The sequence below is a fragment of the Hyla sarda genome, chromosome 7 (assembly GCF_029499605.1).
Source record: "Hyla sarda isolate aHylSar1 chromosome 7, aHylSar1.hap1, whole genome shotgun sequence".
Taxonomy (NCBI): Eukaryota; Metazoa; Chordata; class Amphibia; order Anura; family Hylidae; genus Hyla; species Hyla sarda.
In genome coordinates, this window is record NC_079195.1 from 69753850 (window position 1) to 69777502 (window position 23653).

The window sequence follows — 23653 nt, forward strand, 5'->3', positions numbered from 1 at the left end:
TTTTCTGCTATTACCCTTTTTAAAAATGTAAAATTTTTTGGAAAACAAGCATTTTAGGTTTAAAAAAAATTTACATATACAAAAGCCCTGAAACACCTGTGTAGTATAAAGATTCACTTAACCCCTTGTTACATTCCCCGAGGGGTCTAGTTTCCAAAATGGTATGCCATGTGTTTTTTTTTTTTTTTTTTTGCTGTCCTGGCACCATAGGGGCTTCCTAAATGCGGCATGCCCCCAGAGCAAAATTTGCTTTCAAAAAGCCAAATGTGACTCCTTCTCTTCTGAGACCTGTAGTGCGCCAGCAGAGCACTTTTCATCCCCATATGGGGTGTTTTCTGAATCCGGAGAAATTGGGCTTCAAATTTTGGTGGGTGTTTTCTGCTATTACCCTTTTTAAAAATGTAAACATTTTGGGAAACCAAGCATTTTAGGTAAAAAAAAAATAAAATTCACATATGCAAAAGTCTTGAAACACCTGTAGGGTATTAAGGTTCACTTTACCCCTTGTTACGTTCCCCGAGGGGTCTAGTTTCCAAAATGGTATGCCATGTGTTTTTTGTTTTTTTTTGCTGTCCTGGCACCATAGGGGCTTCCTAAATGCGGCATGCCCCCAGAGCAAAATTTGCTTTCAAAAAGCCAAATGTGACTCCTTCTCTTCTGAGACCTGAAATGCGCCAGCAGAGCACTTTTCACCCCCATATGGGGTGTTTTCTGAATCAGGAGAAATTGGGCTTCAAATTTTGGGGGGTATTTTCTGCTATTACCCTTTTTAAAAATGTAAAAATTTTGGGAAACCAAGCATATTAGGTAAAAAAAATATATATTTTTTTTTTTACATATGCAAAAGTCGTGAAACACCTGTAGGGTATTAAGGTTCACATTACCCCTTGTTACGTTCCCCGAGGGGTCTAGTTTGCAAAATGATATGCCATGTGTTTTTTTTTTTTTGCTGTTCTGGCACCATAGGGACTTCCTAAATGCGGCATGCCCAGAGAGCAAAATTTGCTTTCAAAAAGCCAAATGTGACTCCTTCTCTTCTGAGACCTGTAGTGCGCCAGCAGAGCAATTGTTACCCCCATATGGGGTGTTTTCTGAATCGAGAGAAATTGGGTTTCAAATTTTGGGGGGAATTTTCTGCTATTACCCTTTTTAAAAATGTAAAATTTTTGGGAAACCAAGCATTTTAGGTAAAAAAAAAAATTTTTTTTTACATATGCAAAAGTCGTGAAACACCTGTGGGGTATTAAGGTTCACTTTACCCCTTGTTACGTTCCCTGAGGGGTCTAGTTTCCAAAATGGTATGCCATGTGTGTTTTTTTGCTGTTCTGGCACCATAGGGGCTTCCTAAAGGTGATATGCCCCCCAAAAACCATTTGTCGCTCCTTCCCTTCTGAGCCCGCCGAACAATTTACATAGACATATAAAGTATGTGCTTACTCGAGAGAAATTGGGTTTCAAATACAAGTAAAAATTTTCTCCTTTTTACCCCTTGCAAAAATAAAAAAATTGGGTCTACAAGAACATGCGAGTGTAAAAAATGAAGATTTTGAATTTTCTCCTTCACTTTGCTGCTATTCCTGTGAAACACCTAATGGGTTAATACACTTACTGAATGTCATTTTGAATACTTTGGGGGGTGAAGTTTTTATAATGGGGTCTTTTATGGGGTATTTCAAATATGAAGACCCGTCAAATCCACTTCAAACCTGAACTGGTCCATGAAAAATAGTGAGTTTGAAAATTTTGTGAAAAATTTCAAAATTGCTGCTGAACTTTGAAGCCCTCTGGTGTCTTCCAAAAGTAAAAACTCATAAATTTTATGATGCAAACATAAAGTAGACATATTGTATATGTGAACCCAAAAAAAAAAATATTTTGAATATCCATTTTCCTTACAAGCAGAGAGCTTCAAAGTTAGAAAAATGCAAAATTTTCATTTTTTTCATCAAATTTGGGAATTTTTCACCAAGAAAGGATGCAAGTTACCATAAAATTTTACCGCTAAGTTAAAGTAGAATATGTCACGAAAAAACAATCTCGGAATCAGAATGATAACTAAAAGCATCCCAGAGTTATTAATGTTTAAAGTGACAGTGGTCAGAATTGCAAAAAGCGCTCCAGTCCTTAAGGTGAAAAAGGGCTTGGTCCTTAAGGGGTTAATCATCTCCAATTTCGAGTCCTAGTGTCTTCCATGATGGTGGTACTCAGAGTACAAGGGATCAGAATTATACCATATCTAGCCAAATCCCAAGAAGAACTCCATCGCCACACCAGCCTGACTCTAGACTTACTTCACAGGCTCGGATGGGTGGTAAACATGGAAAAGTCCCATTTAATTCCAGACATGGTAAGAACTTTTCTGGGGTTCTGCCTAGATTCTCACAATATCACCTGCAAGAAAGGAAAGGATATCCAAAGGATATCAATTCCTTCAGATCCCTTGCAGGGTATCCCTGAGGACACTCATGAGATTTTTAGGTCTCCTATCATCCTCAGCAGAAGCAGTCCCATGGGCATTGTGGCATATGAGTCCTCTCCAAGCAGAAGTCTGCAATCCTGGGACAGGAAGACTTCCTCCCTGGACTCACTCCTCAGACTTTCTCCCTCAGTTCGCAGGTCTCTGAGGTGGTAGGCTGTACCCGGGGATGGGATGCCCCTTCTAGAACCACCTTGGTCAGTCTTGCCAACAGATGCCTCAGGGTCCGGATAGGGCGCTCATCTTCGGGGGAGGAAATGGAGTCCAGAAGAACTACTTCTATCTCTTGTAATATCAAGGAATTGAGAGCAATCTACTATGCGCTCCTTCATTTCTCCCCTCTCCTCATGGGAGAAGCTGTCAATGTAAGAACAGACAACATAACAGCAGTTATATATAAACAAACAGGGAGGAACAAGATCTGTTACACTACTTCAAGAAGTGGCAAAGATCTTTCGTAGGTCAGAAACCAGAATACTCAAGTTATCTGCTGTCCACATAAAGGGAGTTCAGAATGTCATTGCAGACTGCCTGAGCAGAAATTTGACAATTCCTGGAGTATGGATGCTGGACCAGGAGGTGTTCCTTCAACTTGTGGATCTTTTGGGGTCTTCCAGAAATAGACTTTATGGCTACAAGAGCCAATAGCAAGTTAGACAGTTTCCGCTCCCTTTATCCGGCGGACAATCCTTCTTAGAGATTCAAGCTGGCACACATCTTTCTGCCAACTTCCATGATACCCAGGGTATTGATGAAGATCAGACAGGATCAGGCCTCAGTGATAGCAATTATTCCATTTTGGCCCATGAGATCTTGGTTCTCCCAGCTCATTCAGATGTGCAGAGGAGTTTATTGGAGACTTCCCTTCAAGTAGAACCTGGTGTCTAAGGGCACACAGCTCTACCACAACCTCAGAACATTCAATCTGACAGCATGGAGGTTGATAGGTCCTTATTGACAGCCAGAGGGTTTTCGGACCGCATACTTCAAACGCTATCTCACTCTAGATGTGAGTGGCTAACAAGACATACGCCAGAATTAGAAGAATTTTTCACAGGTGGTGTCCTGTCAAGAAGATTGACCCCTCTTCTCCTTCTGTTCCATCAATTCTGAAATTCCTACAGGAGGGATTTAACAAAGGCCTTTCTCCTAACTCTATCAAGGTACAGTTAGCAGCCTTATCAGCGTTCCTTCACAGGCGCCTCTCTCAAGAGTCAGTAGTCAAATCTTTTATTAAAGCCATCACTAGAATTCATCCAAAATCTGTGAAACCTGTTGCCCCATGGGATTTGGCGTTAGTCCTGCAAACAACTTTTTGCTCAACCCTTTGAACACTTAGAGGAAGTGGAACTTGGGTTCCTCACTCTTAAACTGGTTTTATTGTTGGCTGTTACTACTGCCAATAGGATTAGTGAACTTCAAGCTTCAGCAGGCAGGTAGTACCCCCAGATTAACCCCTCCCCCCAGCAGGCATGTAGTACCCCCAGATTAACCCCCTCCTCCCAGTAGGCAGGTAGTATCCCCTGTACCCCAGGAGGGGGTTCATCTGGGGGTACTACCTTCCTAAAGGGGAGAGGGGTTAATCTGGGGGTACTACCTGCCTACTGGGGGGCCCCAGATTAACCCCCTCCCCCCAGTAGGCCGGTAGTTAGTGGTACAGAACCTTGCAATAACATTCAATCACTGTCAAAGATGTAACTAACGCCGCACACTGTAATTCTGTCAGTTCGTGCACCGTGCCCAGTCACGTGACGCGCGAACATATGAAGTCTGGACCGACGGTGAGCCGGGCACAAAAAGGACCAGGAGGCAGCGACTTCAGTCTCTGCCTCTCACCTCAGGCCGGCTCTCGCACTTCTGGCCCGGCAGGCTGACAGGGCGAGCTGCCTGCTGAATGGGATAGCGCAGGAGGAAATGCAAACACCAGCTCTGCTTGGGGGCCCTGGGCCAGCTCGGGGCCCCAAGCAATTGTTTGGTGTGCCTGTCCTCTTGCGATGGGCCTGCCTCTGCCTGGAACCGGCTGTTGATTGCCTGTTAGGCTTAGTCCTTTTCTCTAGTTACAGACCAGGACAAAAAACACAGGAAATGGTGCTTAGCATTGTAACCACTCCCTTGCTGTGCTACTGCCATTTCTTTCATTTTTGCTCACATAGCCCATTGCAAAGCTAGTGCACGAATACTACCTTCTCACTTCCTATGTCATTTTTTAGTAGTGTACTGTAAATCATCCTCCAGCACAATGCCAGCCTGTTCAGTCCAGTGCACTCTCATCACCATGTCATGGCATAGCAGCGAGAAGTAGGTACTGGCCACAGAGAGTTAAGGGAAAGGAAATACCTTTGTATGTACACCTGGCAAACAATTCAACTCTGGTTTCTCCCCCTTGAAATGTAGAGACTGAGAAAAAGAGCTGTGCACCAGGGGCTTAATAACAACAGTGAGACCACTTAAATCCCTTTGTCTCATCTGATGGATTATTGTAACAAATTCAGGCAGGTCTTTAAATTTACTTTAAACCAGCAGGCATGCTTTACAGCAGTGGTCTCAAACTGTGGCCCTCTAGATGTTGCAAAACTTCAACTCCCAGCATGCCCAGACAGCCAACTCCGGGCATGCTGTGAGTTGAAGTTTTGCAACATCTGGAGGGCCACAGTTTGAGACTACTGCTTTACAGTATGTTCCAAATAATGCAAATATTGAGCGCAATACATATGTCACATATGCGCGTTTCACCTGTGAAAGCTGTGCAGCCAATAACTGCATTGAAAAACAGCAGCAATTATGGTAAAATCCACAGAGCCTGTGGTATTAGACCCTCAATGAAGTCTTACTGTGCTAGCAGACTGTATCTGCATATAAGTAACTATCATTTAAACAAAATTCCTCTGAAAGCTCCCTGCAACACAAAATGAACAAAAAAGTATTATACTCTGCATATAACGTAATGTTCTGCAATGAACAATTTCTCATGGGAGGAAGATCTTCACTTCCAAACTTCTAATGTGCTGTGGTCAGAAATGATATCCAAAGGAACAAATTGCTGAACGTGATTTACCATCTGCTGGAAATAATATTCAACATGGTATATATATTATAAATCACACAAACACACGGAATATAGAATATATATAACACCCAATGGGAAAGAATTGCTGCATGATAAACTTCCCAATCACTTCAGTGAGAAATAATTATTATAATCTAATTTATTTCTTAAGCTTCATACTATTCCGAGCCGCTTTAAATAGGAGAGAGAGATTTGTATTATAAGTTTAAATAGAGTAAAGCTCGGCATTTTATTCTGCTCCACGTGCTTTGCCAATGCAACAGAAGTGTAATTTAGCTTTGGATATTATGGAAGTCTCTGTGCTGTAAAACAGCAGGGTACTCAGTGCCTCATTAATAAAGAATAAACTTGGAATCTATTTACAATACACTTTTTAGTTATTTACACTCGGTTGTATCTATGCAATATACTATTACAATCGTCTGCAGAAAAGGAAGAACACAAAATACCAATGTAATGGAGATTAGAGTAAATTGTCAAACTGAAAAGTCTGTACTTTTATTATCTAAATGCAAACTATGTCTTTTTTTTTTAAGCAAGACTCCTGAATTAAACAGGTTACACTGAGCCATCAAAACTGCTAGAATTTAAAAAAAAAAAAAAAAAAAAAAAAAAACACCTCTATAGAGGATGGAAAAGGGAGTATAAAACTATAATATTTCAGTCCTGCAACCTGCATGATTAAAAAAATGTTGCCTAACCTCTGATCAGCCGCTACCATGGCCAATGCCCTTGAGGTATTCAGGTAGGTACATGGACGACACTGTAGGTATATCCAGTGCCTGGTGCCAGTGAATGCCCTTGAGGTAGACTCTTCCTTTTTAGATGCCCTGAACGCTCCACATTAAAGGGAACCTGTCACCAGATTTTACCCTATATAACTGATGGAAACAAATTATAAAGGGTAAAATAAGGTTTCCTACCAAGTCTTTCTGAGCATCCTCTAAAGTGGCAAAAATTAAGTTTGAAAATGTCCTGTGCCATATGGTAATCAGTAGTCATTGGGGCGGGCAACATCTTCATGGAGCTCCAGGCTATAACCACTCCCGTTCCAGCGTGATTGACAGCCCATGCATGGGCAACGTCGCTCCTCTGCCCTCTTGTGCAGGCTCAGAAGCCATGCCATCACTGTTAAGCTGCTTCTGGGCTCAGCAAGATTTCAGTTTAAAGAGGAAGCAGAGCAGTGACGTTTGTGGTGCCCTGGCTGTAAATCACGCTGGAGTTTGAATGGTGTGGGGAATTTTCAAACTTTTTTACGGTACTTTAAAGGACACTCAGGAGGACATCGGGACATGGTAAGAAACCTTATTTTATCTTATATAATATGTTGCCAACAATTATATAGGGCAAAATCTGGTGACCGGTTCCCTTTAAGATCTTCTTTAGCCCCTCTCTGCTGTCATTAGTGTCCAACCAGGAGACCACTAGAGCTGTTAAAGAGGTACTCCCGTGGAAAACTTTTTTTTTTATTTTTTTTATCAACTGGCACCAGAAAGTTAACCCCTTAAGGACTCAGCGTTTTTCCGTTTTTGCATTTTCATTTTTTCCTCATCACCTTCTAAAAATCATAACACTTTCAATTTTGCACATAAAATTCCAAATGATGGCTTATTTTTTGCGCCACCAATTCTAATTTGCAGTGACAGTCATTTTACTAAAAAATCCACGGCGAAACGGAAAAAAAGAATCATTGTGCGACAAAATTGAAGAAAAAAATTTCCTTTTGTAACTTTTGGGGGCTTCTCTTTATTCTGTAGGTCCATATGCTTAATATGATACCCTACTTATATATAGGTTTGATTTTGTCATACTTCTGAAAAAAATCATAACTACATGCATGAAAATGTATACGTTTAAAATTGTCATCTTCTGACCCCAATAACTTTTTTATTTTTCCGCATACAGGTCAGTATGAGGACTCATTTTTTGCACCATGTTCTGAAGTTTTTATTGGTACCATTTTTATATTGATCAGACTTAATCGCTTTTTATTCATTTTTTTTTATGACATAAAAAGTGACCAAAAATACATTATTTTAGACTTTTGAATTTTTTTGCGTGTACGCCATTGACCATGCGCTTTAATTAATGATATATTTTTATACATCGGACATTTACGCACCCGGCAATACCACATATGTTTATTTTTATTTACACAGTTTTTTTTTTTTTTATGGGTGATTTTTTTATGGGTGATTCAAACTTTTAATAGGGGAGGGGTTAAATGACCTGATTCCGAGATAGTTTTTTTGTGACATATTCTACTTTATGTTATTGGTAAAATTTCACTGATATTTGTATCCTTTCTTGGTAAAAAAAAATCTAAACATTTCATGAAAATTTAGAAAATTTTGCATTTTTCTAACTTTGAAAGTCTCTGCTTGAAAGGAAAATGGATATTCCAAATAAATTACATATTGATTCACATATACAATAGGTCTACTTTATGTTTGCATAAAAAAATTGACGTTTTTACTTTCGGAAGACACCAGAGGGCTTCAAAGTTCCGCAGCAATTTTCCAATTTTTCTCAAGATTTTCAAAATCGTACTTTTTCAGGGACCAGTTCAGGTTGGAAGTGGATTTTAAGGGTCTTCATATTAGAAATACCCCATAAATGACCCCATTATAAAAACTGCACCCCCCAAAGTATTCAAAATGACATTCAGTAAGTGTTTTAACCCTTTAGGTGTTTCACAGGAATAGCAGCAAAGTGAAGGAGAAAATTCTAAATCTTCATTTTTGCACTCGCATGTTCTTTTAGACCCAATTTTTGAATTTTTACAAGGGGTAAAAGGAGAGAAATCACCCTAAAATTTGTAACCCAATTTCTCTCGAGTAAGGAAATACCTCATATGTGTATGTAAAGTGTTTGGCGGGCGCAGTAGAGGGCTCAGAATGGAAGGAGCGACAATGGGATTTTGGAGAGTGAGTTTTTCTGAAATGGTTTTTGGGGGGCATGTCCCATTTAGGAAGCCCCTATGGTGCCAGAACAGTGGACCCCCCCACATGTGACCCCATTTTGGAAACTACACCCCTCATGAAATGTAATAAGGGGTGCAGTGAGCATTTACACCCCACTGGCGTTTGACAGATATTTGAAACAGTGGACTGTGCAAATGAAAAAAATTTTTTTTTCATTTTCACAGACCACTGTTCCAAAAATCTGTCATACACCAGTGGGGTGTAAATGCTCACTGCACCCCTTATTACATTCCGTGAGGGGTGTAGTTTCCAAAATGGGGTCACATATGGATATTTATTGTTTTGCGTTTGTCAGAACTGCTGTAACAATCAGCCACCCCTGTGCAAATCGCCTCAAATGTACATGGTGCACTCTCCCTTCTGGGCCTTGTTGTGCGCCCCCAGAGCACTTTGCGCCCACATATGGGGTATCTCCGTACTCGGGAGAAATTGCATTACAAATTTAGAGGGTCTTTTTTCCCTTTTACCTCTTGTGAAAATGAAAAGTATAGGGCAACACCAGCATGTCAGTGTAAAAAATTTATTTTTTTACACTAACATGCTGGTGTAGACCCCATATATGTCCCAAAAACTGTTGCCCTGAAATATGACAGGGCTCCAAAGTGAGAGAGCGCCATGCGCATTTGAGGCCTAAATTAGGGATTTGCATAGGGGTGGACATTGGGAATCATTGGCATAGAATACCCCTAACAGGGTGCCTCCAGCTGTTGCAAAACTCCCAGCATGCCTGGACAGTCAATGGCTGTCCGGCAATACTGGGAGTTGTTATTTTGCAACAGCTGGAGACTCCGTTTTGGAAACAGTAGCGTACCAGACGTTTTTCATTTTTTGGGGGGAGGGGGGCTGTGTAGGGGTATGTGTATATGTAGTGTTTTTTACTTTTTATTTTAGGTTAGAGTTAGTGTAGTGTTTTTAGGGTACAGTCACATGGGCAGAGGTTCACAGCAAGTTTGCCGCTGGGAGTTTGAGCTGCAGCGCAAAATTTGCGCCATCTCAAACTTGCAGCACTCACTGTAAACCTCCGCCCATGTGAGTGTACCCTGTACATTCACATTGGGGGGAGGGGGGCAAACATCCAGCTGTTGCAAACTCAGAGCATGCCCTTTGGCTGTCCGTGCATGCTGGGAGTTGTAGTTTTGCAACAGCTGGAGGCACACTGGTTTGGAAACACTAAGTTAAGTAAACTTTCAAGTGTTTTGCAACCAAACTTCGTGTTTCCAAACCAGTGTGCCTCCAGCTGTTGCAAAACTACAACTCCCAGCATGCATGGTCTGTCAGTGCATGCTGGGAGTTATAGTTTTGCAACAATTGCAACAGCTGGAGGCATTGAGGTAGGAAACGGACAATGTTTCCCAACTAGTGTGCCTCCAGTTGGTGCAAAACTACAACTCCCAGCATGCCCAGACTGCCCAGGCATGCTGGAAGTTGTAGTTCAGCAATATCTGAAGGATCAGATGTTGCCGAATTACAACTTCCAGCATGCTTGGGCAGTCTGATATGCTGGGAGTTGTAGTTTTGCAACATCTGGAGGTCCACAGTTTGGAGACCACTGTATAATGGCCTCCAATCTGTGCTCTTCCAGATGTTAGAGAACTACAACTCCCAGCATGCCTGGACAGACTGAGCATGCTGAGATTTGTAGTTTTGCAACATCTGGAAGAGCACAGATTGGAGACCATTATACTGTGGTCTCCAAACTGTGGACCTCCAGATGTTGCAAAACTGCAACTCCCAGCATGCACAGAAAGCCAAAGGCTGTCTGGGCATGCTGCGAGTTTCAGTTTTGAAACTCCCAGAGGCAGCGGTGAGATCGCTTTACGGCGATCTCACTGCTGCCAATGAAATGCCGCCCTGCTGCCGGAAACTCACCTCCGGGACGCAGCGCCGCCGGGACTGCATGGAGGACGTCGCTCGCGCCGGGACCACTCAGGACACCGCATGGCCGGGTAAGTGATGCCGGGGGACGGGTAAGGGACACAGAGCGGTGTGTGTCCCGATCCCCGTGATCGGGACTCACACACCGCACTGCTATCAGCTAGTCAGATTTGACTAGCTGATAGCAGCGATCGCTGGGGGGGGGATGAAAACCCCCGTGGTCGCATGGTAAGATGGCTGGCTATCAGTGATAGCCACCATCTTACCTGGCGCCGCGGGATGCCGCGAGTAGCGGCAGTAATGTTCATGACGTACCTGTATGTCATGGGACGGGAACACCTTCCCACTCATGACGTACAGGTATGTCATAGGTCGGGAAGAGGTTAAAGTTGTCATTCTGCTTTAAAACTTCCCAAGTCACTCTTCTTAGCGCTTAGAGTTCAGAGCACCATAATAGAAGATTATACCTCCTGGACACTTGCCATAATGACAGCCAGGACTCCAAACCTAAGTTAGGTGATCAGTTAGTTGTCATGGCTACATGTATGCAAAGCATGTATGATGCTGCTTCTTTTTCAGGTGCAACCAGCAACTCACCACTGTAATCTGGCATTTAAAAAAGCAAGCCATGAACTTTCTACTGGACAGGAGATTTACAGATTGCTGGGGGGGCGGATGTCTAACTGCTTGGACCCCCACAATCTAACAGAACGCAGCGGCCCTAATCACCCTACTTTGTAGTTTCTGTCACTCCCACAGAGTGTAAATGGTGCAGCAACAAGTATGGTCAATCACCACATTAAGGCTGGGTTCACACCACGTTTTTGCAATACAGTATCAAAAACGTGTACAAATTTTAATCCATATACGTAAAGCCGTATACAGTCTGAAAATGAAGTCCAGTTGCATCCGTTAAAAAAATATATATACATACGTTTTTTACTTTTCATTCCATTATGAATAAAGTTTCACTTGTTTGATTGAAATTCCAAGAAGAAAAAAACTATGCAAAGTTAAAAACCGTATGGTGAAAACCGGATGGAACCGTACACACATACAGTTCTGTACGGTTCCCATTGACTCTCATTTTAAAAAGAAAAGAAAAAAGTATACATTTCAATACAGTTTTTTACCCGGACCAAAAATGGTGGTAGGCTACGGTTTTGGGTACAGGGAAAAAAAAAAAAAAAACAGACAAAACCTTGCAGGATGCTAAACTGACACAACCTGATGCATCTTTTGGCATACGGTTTTCAATGGGGAGTCAATGTATATGGTTTTCAAATTGAAAACTTATACGGGAACTGTATTGCAAAAACGTGGTGTGAACCGTGGATTTTAGCAATCACTAACTCTTACTACCTATCTTGTGGAAAGATCATGGCATGTTAATACTGGAATTTTGCACTGAATTCTGCATGAAAACTCTGCATGAATTTATAGCCAATACACTTCAATAGATTTCCTGCAGCAGAAATTCTGATTTGTGAATGGGACAGCAGAATCCCATTGAAGTGTATCTGCAATAAAATTAATGCAGAATTTTCTTGCCAAATTCAGTGCAGAAATTCTGTGTGAATGCGACCTCAGCTTTTTTTTTTTTTTTCTTTTCACATCCATAACAAAGTCTACTAAAAAGTTCAGGCCAGAGGCGGATAAAAGTATCTGCTCCTATTCATCATTATACAACCTGCATCAGACATTGCATTTAATCAATTCACGGATGGCAGTCAACTCAATGAAACCGCTGTTGTCCCATTAATCACCCATCTTTACCGCATCAGATGTGCCGTCTAATTCATCTCACCTCCATGACATCCTTTTTGCTCACTTGTGAATCACGTTGTTATATAAAAGCAACATTTAGAAAACATGATTCAGCGGGATAATTTGTTCTGATAATCCCAAGACCATTTACAGCTTTTCTAAAAATTAACTCCTAACCGGCTGATTTGAAGACCGGAGCTGCACAGAGCTGTTGCAACAGTCCATAAGAATGTATTTAGTCCTTTCCATAACAAAATTAACATAATTGTTTAAAAATAAAAAAGCTTGTATGCAAGTTAGGGCTCATTCACACATTGTCAAATAGACAGGAGTACAGCGGAGAAAAAAAATAAAAAGTGCGTATACTATTTTTTTTTCCTCCGCTAAACTCCTGTAAAATACCAGATCCCAAATAGACCCCATTTAAGCAATTTTTGGTCCATTCAGCACAAAGAAAAAACAGACCCAAAATGGGTTGTAGTACGATGACAGTGTGAACTTAGCCTAACATTGCATCTTTTTTGACATATCATATATATATATATATATATATATATATATATATATATTTAGGTCATACAATGTATATTTTATGCTAGGGACGTTAGGGACCCACTCTAAATAGGGGAAGCACTCAGACGGATCCCTCCAAGGAACAGCCCAGGTTAAAGGCAGCGCACAAGACTTCAAAGGTAAAATGGTTTATTTACCCGGCATGCAACGCGTTTCACTGGATGACCAGCTTTATCAGGCATGTTGCCTTCATGATGCCTGATGAAGCTGGTCATCCAGCGAAACGCGTTGCATGCCGGGTAAATAAATAATTTTACCTTTGAAGTCTTGTGCGCTGCCTTTAACCTGGGCTGTTCCTTGGAGGGATCCGTCTGAGTGCTTCACCTGTGTTACCAGGAGCGGCTGCCGTTCTTCGCCCGTTGAAGGGTTATTCCACGCTTTCACCATAGTTGTACTTGGTCGTAGTACAACTATACTTGGTGAGCAATTTTACTTGTTTTTTTCATCTCCTCTTCACATTACGTTATCACACTAGGAGCACTCTCCTTGTTTGTATATTACTCTAAATAGGTGGCCTTGACGTGGCGAGTGGGCTTGTACTTTTTGATCAAAAAGGTATACTAACAACCTGTTAGTTTTTGATATTATTCTGAGAAGCAATCAGATCATTATACAAGATTGTAGATGTGCGACCATGTCCGTTTCTTCTACCCGAACATATTATATATATATATATAACCAAGCGAAAGAGCCAGCAAAGACCCCCTCTGTAAGTGCACGTGGTCAGCCAACTGGCAGGTCAGCAGTCCATAAATGTGCAATCTCCACCACAGCACAAATAATCAGAGGTCCAGGATCAAGTGGAAAGGCTTCCAAGTTTATTCACACCATAAATGTGATAGCGGTGCAACGTTTCGGCAAACTGCCTTTGTCAAGCATGCTTGACAAAGGCAGTTTGCCGAAACGTTGCACCGCTATCACATTTATGGTGTGAATAAACTTGGAAGCCTTTCCACTTGATCCTGGACCTCTGATTATTTGTGCTGTGGTGGAGATTGCATATATATACACACACACATATATATACAGTACCATGAAAGATGTCATTACAAAGTACAATCGGGCCTACAACAAACAAAGCTTGTAACAAGCTTTTTAAATGATACAACATCACTCATCTGTGGGGGTTTTGCATAAGAAAGTGGTTTAAAAAGGAAAAAATACACTACATGTACATCATTCACCACCATTACCCAGCCTTTAAAAATGATAGATGCAAGCACATCAGCCACCTTAATGTTTACCTGCACTCGTTCTTACAACCTGCATACTTTTAGAAGCAGAAGTGCAAGAACTACAGCCTTGTCGAATTTGAGTAATACAACACTGCAGTACCATGTGTCACCTCTGCTTATAAAGTGGTCCCTCAACATACGATGGTAATCCGTTCCAAATGGACCATCGTTTGTTGAAACCATCGTATGTTGAGGGATCTGTGCAATGTAAAGTATAGGACAGTTGTCTACAACCTGCGGACCTCCAGATGTTGCAAAACTACAACACCCAGCATGCCCGGACAGCCAACGGCTGTCCGGGCATGCTGGGAGTTGTAGTTTTGCAATATCTGGAGGTCCACAGGTTGAAGACCACTGGTATTGGAGGTTATACTCACGTGTCCCCGCCGCTCTGGACCATCACCGCTCGTCACCGCTGCCCTGGATGTCGCCTTCCATCGCTGTCGCCGCATCCCTGGGGTGTCCCCGACTCTCTATCAAGGCCTCTGCTTCCCTGGCATCCTCACTCTCCGTCGCCACCATCACGTCGCTACGCACGCGGCTCCTATTGGATGACGGGACTGCGTGCGCAGCAACGTGATGACGACGATGGAGAGCGCCGCCAATGCAGGGGATCCCGAAGAGGACGCGCCAGAGCCCAGAAGACAGGTAAGTGATTGTCAGCGGACCACACAGGGCACTGTAAATGGCTATCTGGTGGCAGCTGAAGCAGTCTGCGCAGCTGGATAGCAGTTTATGCGATGGCCCCGACATACAAAAGCATCGTATGTTGATACTGCCTTCAACATGCGATGGCCTCTGAGAGGCCATCGCATGTTGAAATGATCGTATGTCGAGGCCATCGTAGGTCGGGGGGTTACTGTAGTATGAAAATTGCAAGCAGAGGTAATTCCTTTATGAAAGATAGGCAAACACCATAAATTAACCTTAGAGCCATGATCTGCCACCCCACATAATTATTGTTTCAGTATGCTATTATACTGCCTGGAAATTTGAAGCATTTGGCCAAATCAAGAGATTTAGGGTGCCCTGGCTTTCAGGTCTTTCCATCCCATGACAGATGGTGTGAATCGTTTTGCTGAAAGTAAGCACTAAGGGGTTTGCCTGTAATTTAGTTTGTAAAAAGTATGTACCATACATGAACAGCCAACTCTCGTCAGACTAGTTATATAGTACCGACGATAATTATTATAAAAAAAATTTTACTATGCTTTTAGGAAAGAAGGTCTTCATTTTGCCATTCTTTATCAAGAGGCTATACTACATAATCACTGGGACTGTTTGCTGCCTTAAATGTACACACCTCTGCCGTGTGCATGGAGACAATTCCAAGAGTTTTTGCATGAAAAAAAATGTGTAAGGATTAGATTTAAGGAATGGAATAATAAACAGAGAAGTAGAACCAATAAAAAAAAAAAAAAAAAAAAAAAAAAAAGGAGCATATGGTGGCCATTCCAGTTGCATACAAGGCACTCAAACAGCTATGCAAAATGTGGAGACCACTGATACAAATTTTGCCAACATTAGATTTCTCTCCTGGTCCAAAGGACGCCCATCCATTCAAAACAAAAAGTGTCTTTATTGTGTCCACCAACTACCCAGACCCTTTTTAAACAAAATCTGTAACTTAAAAGGAATTTCTGCTACTATTAAACTCTTAATGGAAATTAAAAAAAATTGTCAATATGAGGTTATTATGAGATTTATTTAAGAAATATTTTTCATTGCTTTTAACACTTATTATACACAAGTAGGTTGAGAACTGGATGTCCCAATTTGTTCTTTGGCTCTGGACTGGAAATGATAAGGATTCAGTACATTTCTTCTTCATAAGCCCCATTGTACCACTGGCAGTGAATCTTCTTCTCAATAGAGTCTTTTTTGGTAATTTTCATGGAAGGGAGAATTCCAATGAACTGCTCTCTAATGCACCATAGCCATTAAGTTTCCGGAGTTTCACATCATCTATAGGTATTATTGGCTTAGTCAATGGTTTTCTTAAGGAAAACATTTCATTAATTTCCAAAAAGGTTTTATTCTTTGTTTCCGGAATAACAAAGTAAACGTAGACTGCTACAAAGAAACAAACCCCACAAAATACCAAGTAAGAAAACGCTCCGGCCGACTCCTGCAAGAAAAATTACACTAATATAAATATACACCTTAGCGTTCAATACTAAATATTCATACAGTACAAAAGTAATTATAGGAGTTGCTCAGGATTAGAGAATTGCAATATCAGGCAGCTCAACAACGTACCTCCACCACCCAGATGACATGGATCAAACCCATTCTTGGCTTTCATAGGCATAGTTGAATCACAAACCGCCAGAACAAGGGACATTTCACATGGTGCCTTATTTCAAACACAGGTATAACTATGGAAACACTAACTCTGGTGACTTCAAAACACATTTTTGGCATTAGTCATGATAATCAGGGCATTTCCAACACCTGAAATGCATTGACATCACCAGAGTGTATCTGTGGTTTTACCTGTTTGTGAAACAAAAGCACCCCCTAAAGTATTCTGTTTAGCTGGATTTTGTTCAACTGGACCTCATACACTTTAAACATATGTTGGACAAATCCACTGATTGGTCTGACCAGATGACTACCTAACATCTATAGGGGCCTTCCATCATATAGTATTGTGGAGAGAGAAGAAGCGGGAATCCAAGACAGAGCATCTGAATCAAGCACCCAACACAGATGGGAATTCATCATCCTTTACACATTGTGTGGTGCATGATTAAAAAAACAACAACAAAGTGTTTCAAATACTGCAATAATAAATGTTGTGATTTTTTTTTTATATACTGGAGCAATAGTGTCTGAAAAACAAGTGTAACTGATAAGACCTAGCTCCACATGGTACTGGTTGACCAATTGTCCAACAGAACTGTTGGTCAACTGAGCTTGTGGTAGACCATTTTTTTTCTGATTCCCAGTTTACTGTGGCTCAAGAACATTGGACACATCTAGCAAACAGCATACTGCCAAGTAGTGTTGCTCACGAATATTCGAAATGCAAATTTTATTCACGAATATCGCATATTCGCAAATATAGCACTGTATATTCGCAATTACGAATATTCATTTTTTTTTCACACTACACACAGTGATCATCCCTCTCTGCTTCCAGCTTGTGTGGTGTAAAGAAGGCTCTAATACTACTGTGTGAGACTGGCGTGCGAATTTTCGCATATGCAAACATTCGCATATGCGAACTTTCACATATGCGAAATTAAAACGCGAATATTACGAATATGCAAATTTAGCGAATATATGACGAATATTCATCCATACATTCACGAAATATCGCGAATTCGAATATGGCCTATGCCACTCAACACTACTGCTAAGTGCCAAACAGAAAAAGTATATATAGTGTCAGTTACCTGTAGGAAAGGGAATACAAAACCAACTGTAAAGTTTGAAAGCCAATTGAGCGTTCCTCCTACAATGTAAGCTGCCGGGCGATGTGACTGCATGAAAAGTTCTCCCGTCATGATAAAGGGAAGTCCAGCTAAAAGAAAGAACAGAAATTCAAAAGCTGATTAGCTAGAAGAAAAAAGTAATGATTCAATAATGTACCACTAAAGGGAGCTTTCTAAACAAGGGAATGCAGAAATGAGGCAGAGCACACCACTATTATGGGCCTAGGAAGGGTGTCAACTCTCCCGTCCTAAACATAGACTTCATATGAAGGGTTTTTTCTTTCAGACCCCTTCGGCCCATTCACAGTTACATTTTCAAGTAGAAAAATTCTGGTGCAGTAGTCTCCCATTGTTTTTAATAAGATTCTGCTAGGCCATGCATGTTGCAGATTTTCCGTGGTCAGAAATTCTGCTGGACATTAATATTCTGGACTCCACTAAAAGAATAGATGTGTTAATTCTTTTGATGAAATATGCTTTGCATTGGAGAGTGTGAATGTCTGAGTGGTCCTAGCACTGTCCAATTCAGTTGATACCTGCTGCACAAAGAATGTCCACCTTGAATTTCCCTGGATTAATATTCTGCTATGTGAAAAGGCCCATTAGCTGCCCCTAAACTTTTGACTGTTATCCGTCACAGGTTAGGGGATTAAACTGCTTCTAGACAACTCTGGCATGTGTCATTGTAGGGAAAGTCTGGATACATACATATTATTCCAACCAAAATTAGGGGGTTGAGCAGACTTGTCTAATGTGTATGGGCATTATTTTACCTGCTTTTATCTCTGGATCTACAGAAAAGGAAAAGGGTTCTAGTCATGGCTAAAGACACTTCTATTTGTCATACTTATTGTAGGCCCAAAACAAAAATAATAATAATAATCACTATGTTTAACCTCTTCAGGACCCATGACGTATGCATACGTCATCACACCCTGGGTCTTAAGGACCCATGACGTATGCATACGTCATGTCTTTTCCTGGTCTCCGCTGCTCACCCAGCGGAGATCGGAAGCAGATCCCTGCTGAAATCCTTCAGCAGGGATCCAGGGCAAACGCCGAGGGGGGCCATGTATGCCCCCCATGTTGGCGATCGCCGCAAATCGCAAGGGAAATCGCCCTTGCGATCTGCGGCGATACCGGGCTGATCGGGTCTCTGGGACCCAACCGCCCGGTAATTTCGCATGATCCCGGCTGTCACAGACAGCCAGGACCATGCTGAAGACTAGGAGCGAGGTGGCAAGCCTGCCACCTCCTCCGATCCCCTGCGATTCTTCGGTTCGTTAACCGACCAATCGCAGGGGGGGGGGCAGTTACTTCCTCGCGTCCTGCCCGGCCCCTGAAAGTCCGGAGAGGACGGGAGGAAGACCGGAGGACGCTGCGGGGGACGGGGGAGTGCTGGGGACCGGCCCCGGTACTTACCTCGTCCCTGAAGACACGGATCCCGGCGAGGAAGATGGCGGCGGCGGCGACAGGTGAGTTGATCTTCAGCCGCGGTCGGGCCCTTTACAGCAATGCACGTCGCCGTAAAGCGACATGCATTGCTGTATTGGGACCCTATATACTACAACTCCCAGCATGCCCAGACAGCCCTTGGCATCTGGGCATGCTGGGAGTTGCAGTTTTGCAACATCTGGAGGTCCACAGTTTGGAGACCACTGTGCCCTTCCAGATGTTGCAAAACTACACATTCTCAGCATGCCCTTACTGTCCAGGCATGCTGGGAGTTGTAGTTCTGTAACATCTGGCCCTTCAGATGTTGCAGAACTACAACTCCCAGCATGCCTGGACAGTTTTGGCATACTGGGAGTTGTAGTTTTGCAACATCTGGAAGGGCACAGATTGGGAACCACTGTATTAATGGTCTGCAAACTGTAGTCCTCCAGATGTTGCAAACTACAACTCCAAGCATGCTGGGAGTTGTAGTTCGGCAACATCTGGCTCTAAAGATGTTGCCGAACTACTACTCCCAGCATGCCTGAGAATGTTTGGGAGTTGTGGTTTTGCAACAACTGGAGGCACACTGGTTGGGAAACATTGTCTGTTTCCTAACTCAGTGTTTCCCAACCCATGTGCCTCCAGCTGTTGCAAAACTATAACTACCAGCATGCACTGATAGACTGTGCATGCTGGGAGTTGTAGTTTTGCAACAGCTGGAGGTCCCCCCCTTGTGAATGTACAGGGTACATTCACATGGGCAGGGGGCTTACAGTGAGTATCAGGCTGCAAGTTTGCGATGCAGCAAATTTTGCGCGGCAGCTCAAAATCGCAGCGAGAAAATCGCTGTAACCCCCCCCTGCCCGTGCGACTGTACCCTAAAAACACTACACTAACACAAAATAAAATAAAAAGTAAAAAACACTACATATACACATACCCCTACACAGCCCCCCTCCCCAATAAAAATGAAAAACGTCTGGTACGCCACTGTTTTCAAAATGGAGCCTCCAGCTGTTGCAAAACAACAACTCCCAGTATTGCCGGACAGCCGTTGACTGTCCAAGCATGCTGGGAGTTTTGCAAAAGCTGGAGGCACCCTGTTTGGGAATCACTGGCGTAGAATACCCCTATGTCCACCCCTATGCAAATCCCTAATTCAGGCCTCAAATGCGCATGGCGCTCTCACTTCGGAGCCCTGTCGTATTTCAAGGCAACAGTTTAGGGTCACATATGGGGTATCGCCGTACTCTGGAGAAATTGCCTAACAAATTTTGGGGGGCTTTTTCTCCTTTCACCCCTTATGAAAAGGGGAAGTTGGGGTCTACATCAGCATGTTAGTGTAAAAAAAATACATTTTTTACACTAACATGCTGGTGTTGCCCTATACTTTTCATTTTGACAAGAGGTAAAAGGGGAAAAAGCCCCCCAAAATTTGTAATGCAACTTCTCCCGACTACGGAGATACCCCATATGTGGGCGCAAAGTGCTCTGGGGGGCACAACAAGGCTCAGAAGGGAGAGTGCACCATGTACATTTGAGGTGATTTGCACAGGGGTGGCTGATTGTTACAGCGGTTTTGCCAGACGCAAAAAAAAAAAAAACCACATGTGACCCCATTTCGGAAACTACACCCCTCACGGAATGTATTGAGGAGTGCAGTGAGAATTTACACCCCACTGGTGTCTGACAGATCTTTGGAACAGTGGGCTGCGCAAATTAAAAATTTTGTACAGCCCACTGTTCCAAAGATCTGACAGACACCAGTGGGGGGTAAATGCTCACTGTACCCCTTGTTACGTTCCTCAAGGGGTCTAGTTTCCAAAATGGTATGCCATGCGGAGGTTATTTTGCTGTTCTGGCACCATTGGGGCTTCCTAAATGCGACAAGCCCCACGAGCAAAATTTGCTCTCAAAAAGCCAAATATAACTCCTCCTCTTCTGAGCATTGTAGTTCGCCAGTAGTGAGCTGCAGGTCAACTTATGGGGTACCTTCATATTCGGAAGAGATGGGGTTACACATTTTGGGGGGTATTTTCTGCTATTAACCCTTGCAAAAATGTGAAATTTGGGGGGGGGAAACACATTTTAGTGAAAAAAACATTTTTTTTTTACGTATGCAAAAGTCGTGAAACCCCTGTGGGGTATCAAGGCTCACTTTATTCCTTGTTACGTTCCTCAAGGGGTCTAGTTTCCAAAATGGTATTGCATGTGGGTATTTTTTGCTGTCCTGGCACCATAGGGGCTTCCTAAATGCGACATGCCCCCAAGCAAAATTTGCTCTCAAAAAGCCAAATATGACTCCTTCTCTTCTGAGCATTGTAGTTCGCCCATAGTGCACTTCATGTCAACTTATGGGGTACCTCTATACTCAGAAGAGATGGGGTTACAAATTTTGGGGGGGTATTTTCTGCTATTAACCCTTCCAAAAATGTGAAATTTGGGCGGAAACACGCATTTTATTGAAATTTTTTTTACATTTTTTTACATATGCAAAAGTCGTGACACACCTATGGGGTATTAAGGCTCACTTTATTCCTTGTTACGTTCCTCAAGGGGTATAGTTTCCAAAATGGTATGCCATGTGGTTTTTTTTCCTGTTCTGGCACCATTGGGGCTTCCTAAATGCAACATGCCCCCCAAAAACCATTTCAGAAAAACGTACGCTCCAAAATCCCCTTGTCGCTCCTTCCCTTCTGAGCCCTCTACTGTGCCCGCCGAACACTTTACATAGACATATGAGGTATGTGCTTACTCGAGAGAAATTGGGCTACAAATATAAGTATACATTTTCTCCTTTTACCCCTTGTAAAAATTCAAAAATTTGGTCTACAAGAACATGCGAGTGTAAAAAATGAAGATTGTGAATTTTCTCCTTCACTTTGCTGCTATTCCTGTGAAACACCTAAAGGGTTAAAATGCTGACTGAATGTCATTTTGAATACTTTGGGGGATGCAGTTTTTATAATGGGGTCATTTGTGGGGTATTTCTAAGATGAAGACCCTTCAAATCCACTTCAAACCTGAACTGGTCCCTGAAAAATTGTGATTTTGGAAATTTTGTGAAAAATTGGAAAATTGCTGCTGAACTTTGAAGCCCTCTGATGTCTTCCAAAAGTAAAAACTCGTCAATTTTATGATGCAAATATAAAGTAGACATATTGTATATGTGAATAAAATAAAATAATATTTGGAATATCCATTTTCATTTCAAGCAGAGAGCTTCAAAGTTAGAAAAATGCAAAAATTTTCAAATTTTTCATAAAATTTGGGGATTTTTCACCAAGAAAGGATGCAAGTTGCCAAAAAATGTTACCACTAAGTTAAAGTAGAATATGTCACGAAAAAACAATCTCGGAATCAGAATGATAACTAAAAGCATTCCAGAGTTATTAATGTTTAAAGTGACAGTGGTCAGATGTGCAAAAAATGGCCGGGTCCTAAGGTGTAAAATGGCTGGGTCCTTAAGGGGTTAATAGAATAACATGGCAAAGTGTCCACCATGTCGTATGAATTCTAAAAAGGCCTAAACGGAGTTCATTGAAAGATCACAGAATGTTTGTAAAAGGTGTTATCTGTCTAAAATAAGTCTCAAAAGGTGTCCTGGAGAGTGAAACTCATTGTCTATTATTTAGACTCCAATGGGGGGGGGGGGGGTCTTCTCAGTACACCTGCATACAGAGGTGTCCAATGTAGCAGAGGTGGATGGTGCACAGTGATATTTCCTTTAAAGGTGGTGGGTGCCAGACCTCAAGCTCGACCACGGCTGATAATCCAATATAAACACATAGGAAGACGGCACTCCGACTGGTGTCCAAAATAAGTGGGTTTTATTGGTCCCAAAACATACAAGTGATGCAACGTTTCGACCTAACAATAAGGTCTTTATCAAGCATTATGCTTGATAAAGACCTTATTGTTAGGTCGAAACGTTGCATCACTTGTATGTTTTGGGACCAATAAAACCCACTTATTTTGGACACCAGTCAGACACCGTCTTGCGAGTCACTGTGCGGCGACTTGCATGCCCACGTGGCTGCTTGGAGTGACGCATTGCCGCTGCAAGAAGGACACCCCCCCCCCCCCCCCATGTCCTGCTCACAGCAACAAAGCGCCGCTCCAAGCAGCCACATGGGCCTGCTGTAGGCACAGTATAGGGTCGGGTCATCAGCAGATCCACAGCGTAAAATACACTGTGGATCTGTTCCGTGTGACCCTACCCTTAGACTAGGTTTACACTAAAGAATTTTTACCAGAGATTCCTAGTGCAAACAAAGTAGACTAAATCAGTCGGCACTAGGAACGGGTCTACATTGCTGTCCACATAGACAGCAATGTATTCCAGGGAGATTTGGCTAAAGAATGAGCAAGATCATTCATTGGTGGCAGAATTTCAGCAGAATGTCCGTAGTATGCACTATGCAGTAGAATCCCATTGCCAGAAAAGGGATTCTGCTGCACTGTAAATTTCCGAGAGATAAAGAAATTCTGTAATGTGAACCTAGCCGTACAGTAGGGAGTAGGGGTGTGAATCGCCAAGAATTTGGCGATTCGATTCGAATCGCGATACCAGTGTGGCGATTCGATATATCCCGATATATCGTGATACCGTCTAGGTGACGATACATCGCGATATATCCCGATATATCGCCCACCTGGGAGCATTCATAGATCCCAATAGACGCCGCTGTCAGCTTTGACAGCGGCGATCTAGTACTCCGGTGCTCACTTTTCTCATGTTATCCCGTCCGGGCTGCAAAATAAAATAAAATGCACTTTATCTTACCTGCCAACGAGCC

At 42.4% G+C, this 23653-nt stretch overlaps 1 protein-coding gene across 4 annotated transcripts in view; it reads right to left on the minus strand.

Moving 5' to 3' along the window:
* Positions 1–15670: 15670 nt before the first annotated feature.
* Positions 15671–23653, minus strand: part of LOC130281835 (solute carrier family 2, facilitated glucose transporter member 9-like) — a 90158-nt gene continuing 82175 nt past the window's right edge. For all 4 annotated transcript variants that reach the window (XM_056529514.1, XM_056529513.1, XM_056529516.1 and 1 more), the window contains exons 11-12: positions 17379–17506; positions 15671–16105 (exon numbers count right to left, since the gene is read on the minus strand). In XM_056529514.1, coding sequence (XP_056385489.1) covers positions 15869–16105; positions 17379–17506 — 365 coding nt within the window. In that variant the 3' untranslated portion in view covers positions 15671–15868. The remainder of the gene's footprint in view (positions 16106–17378; positions 17507–23653) is intronic.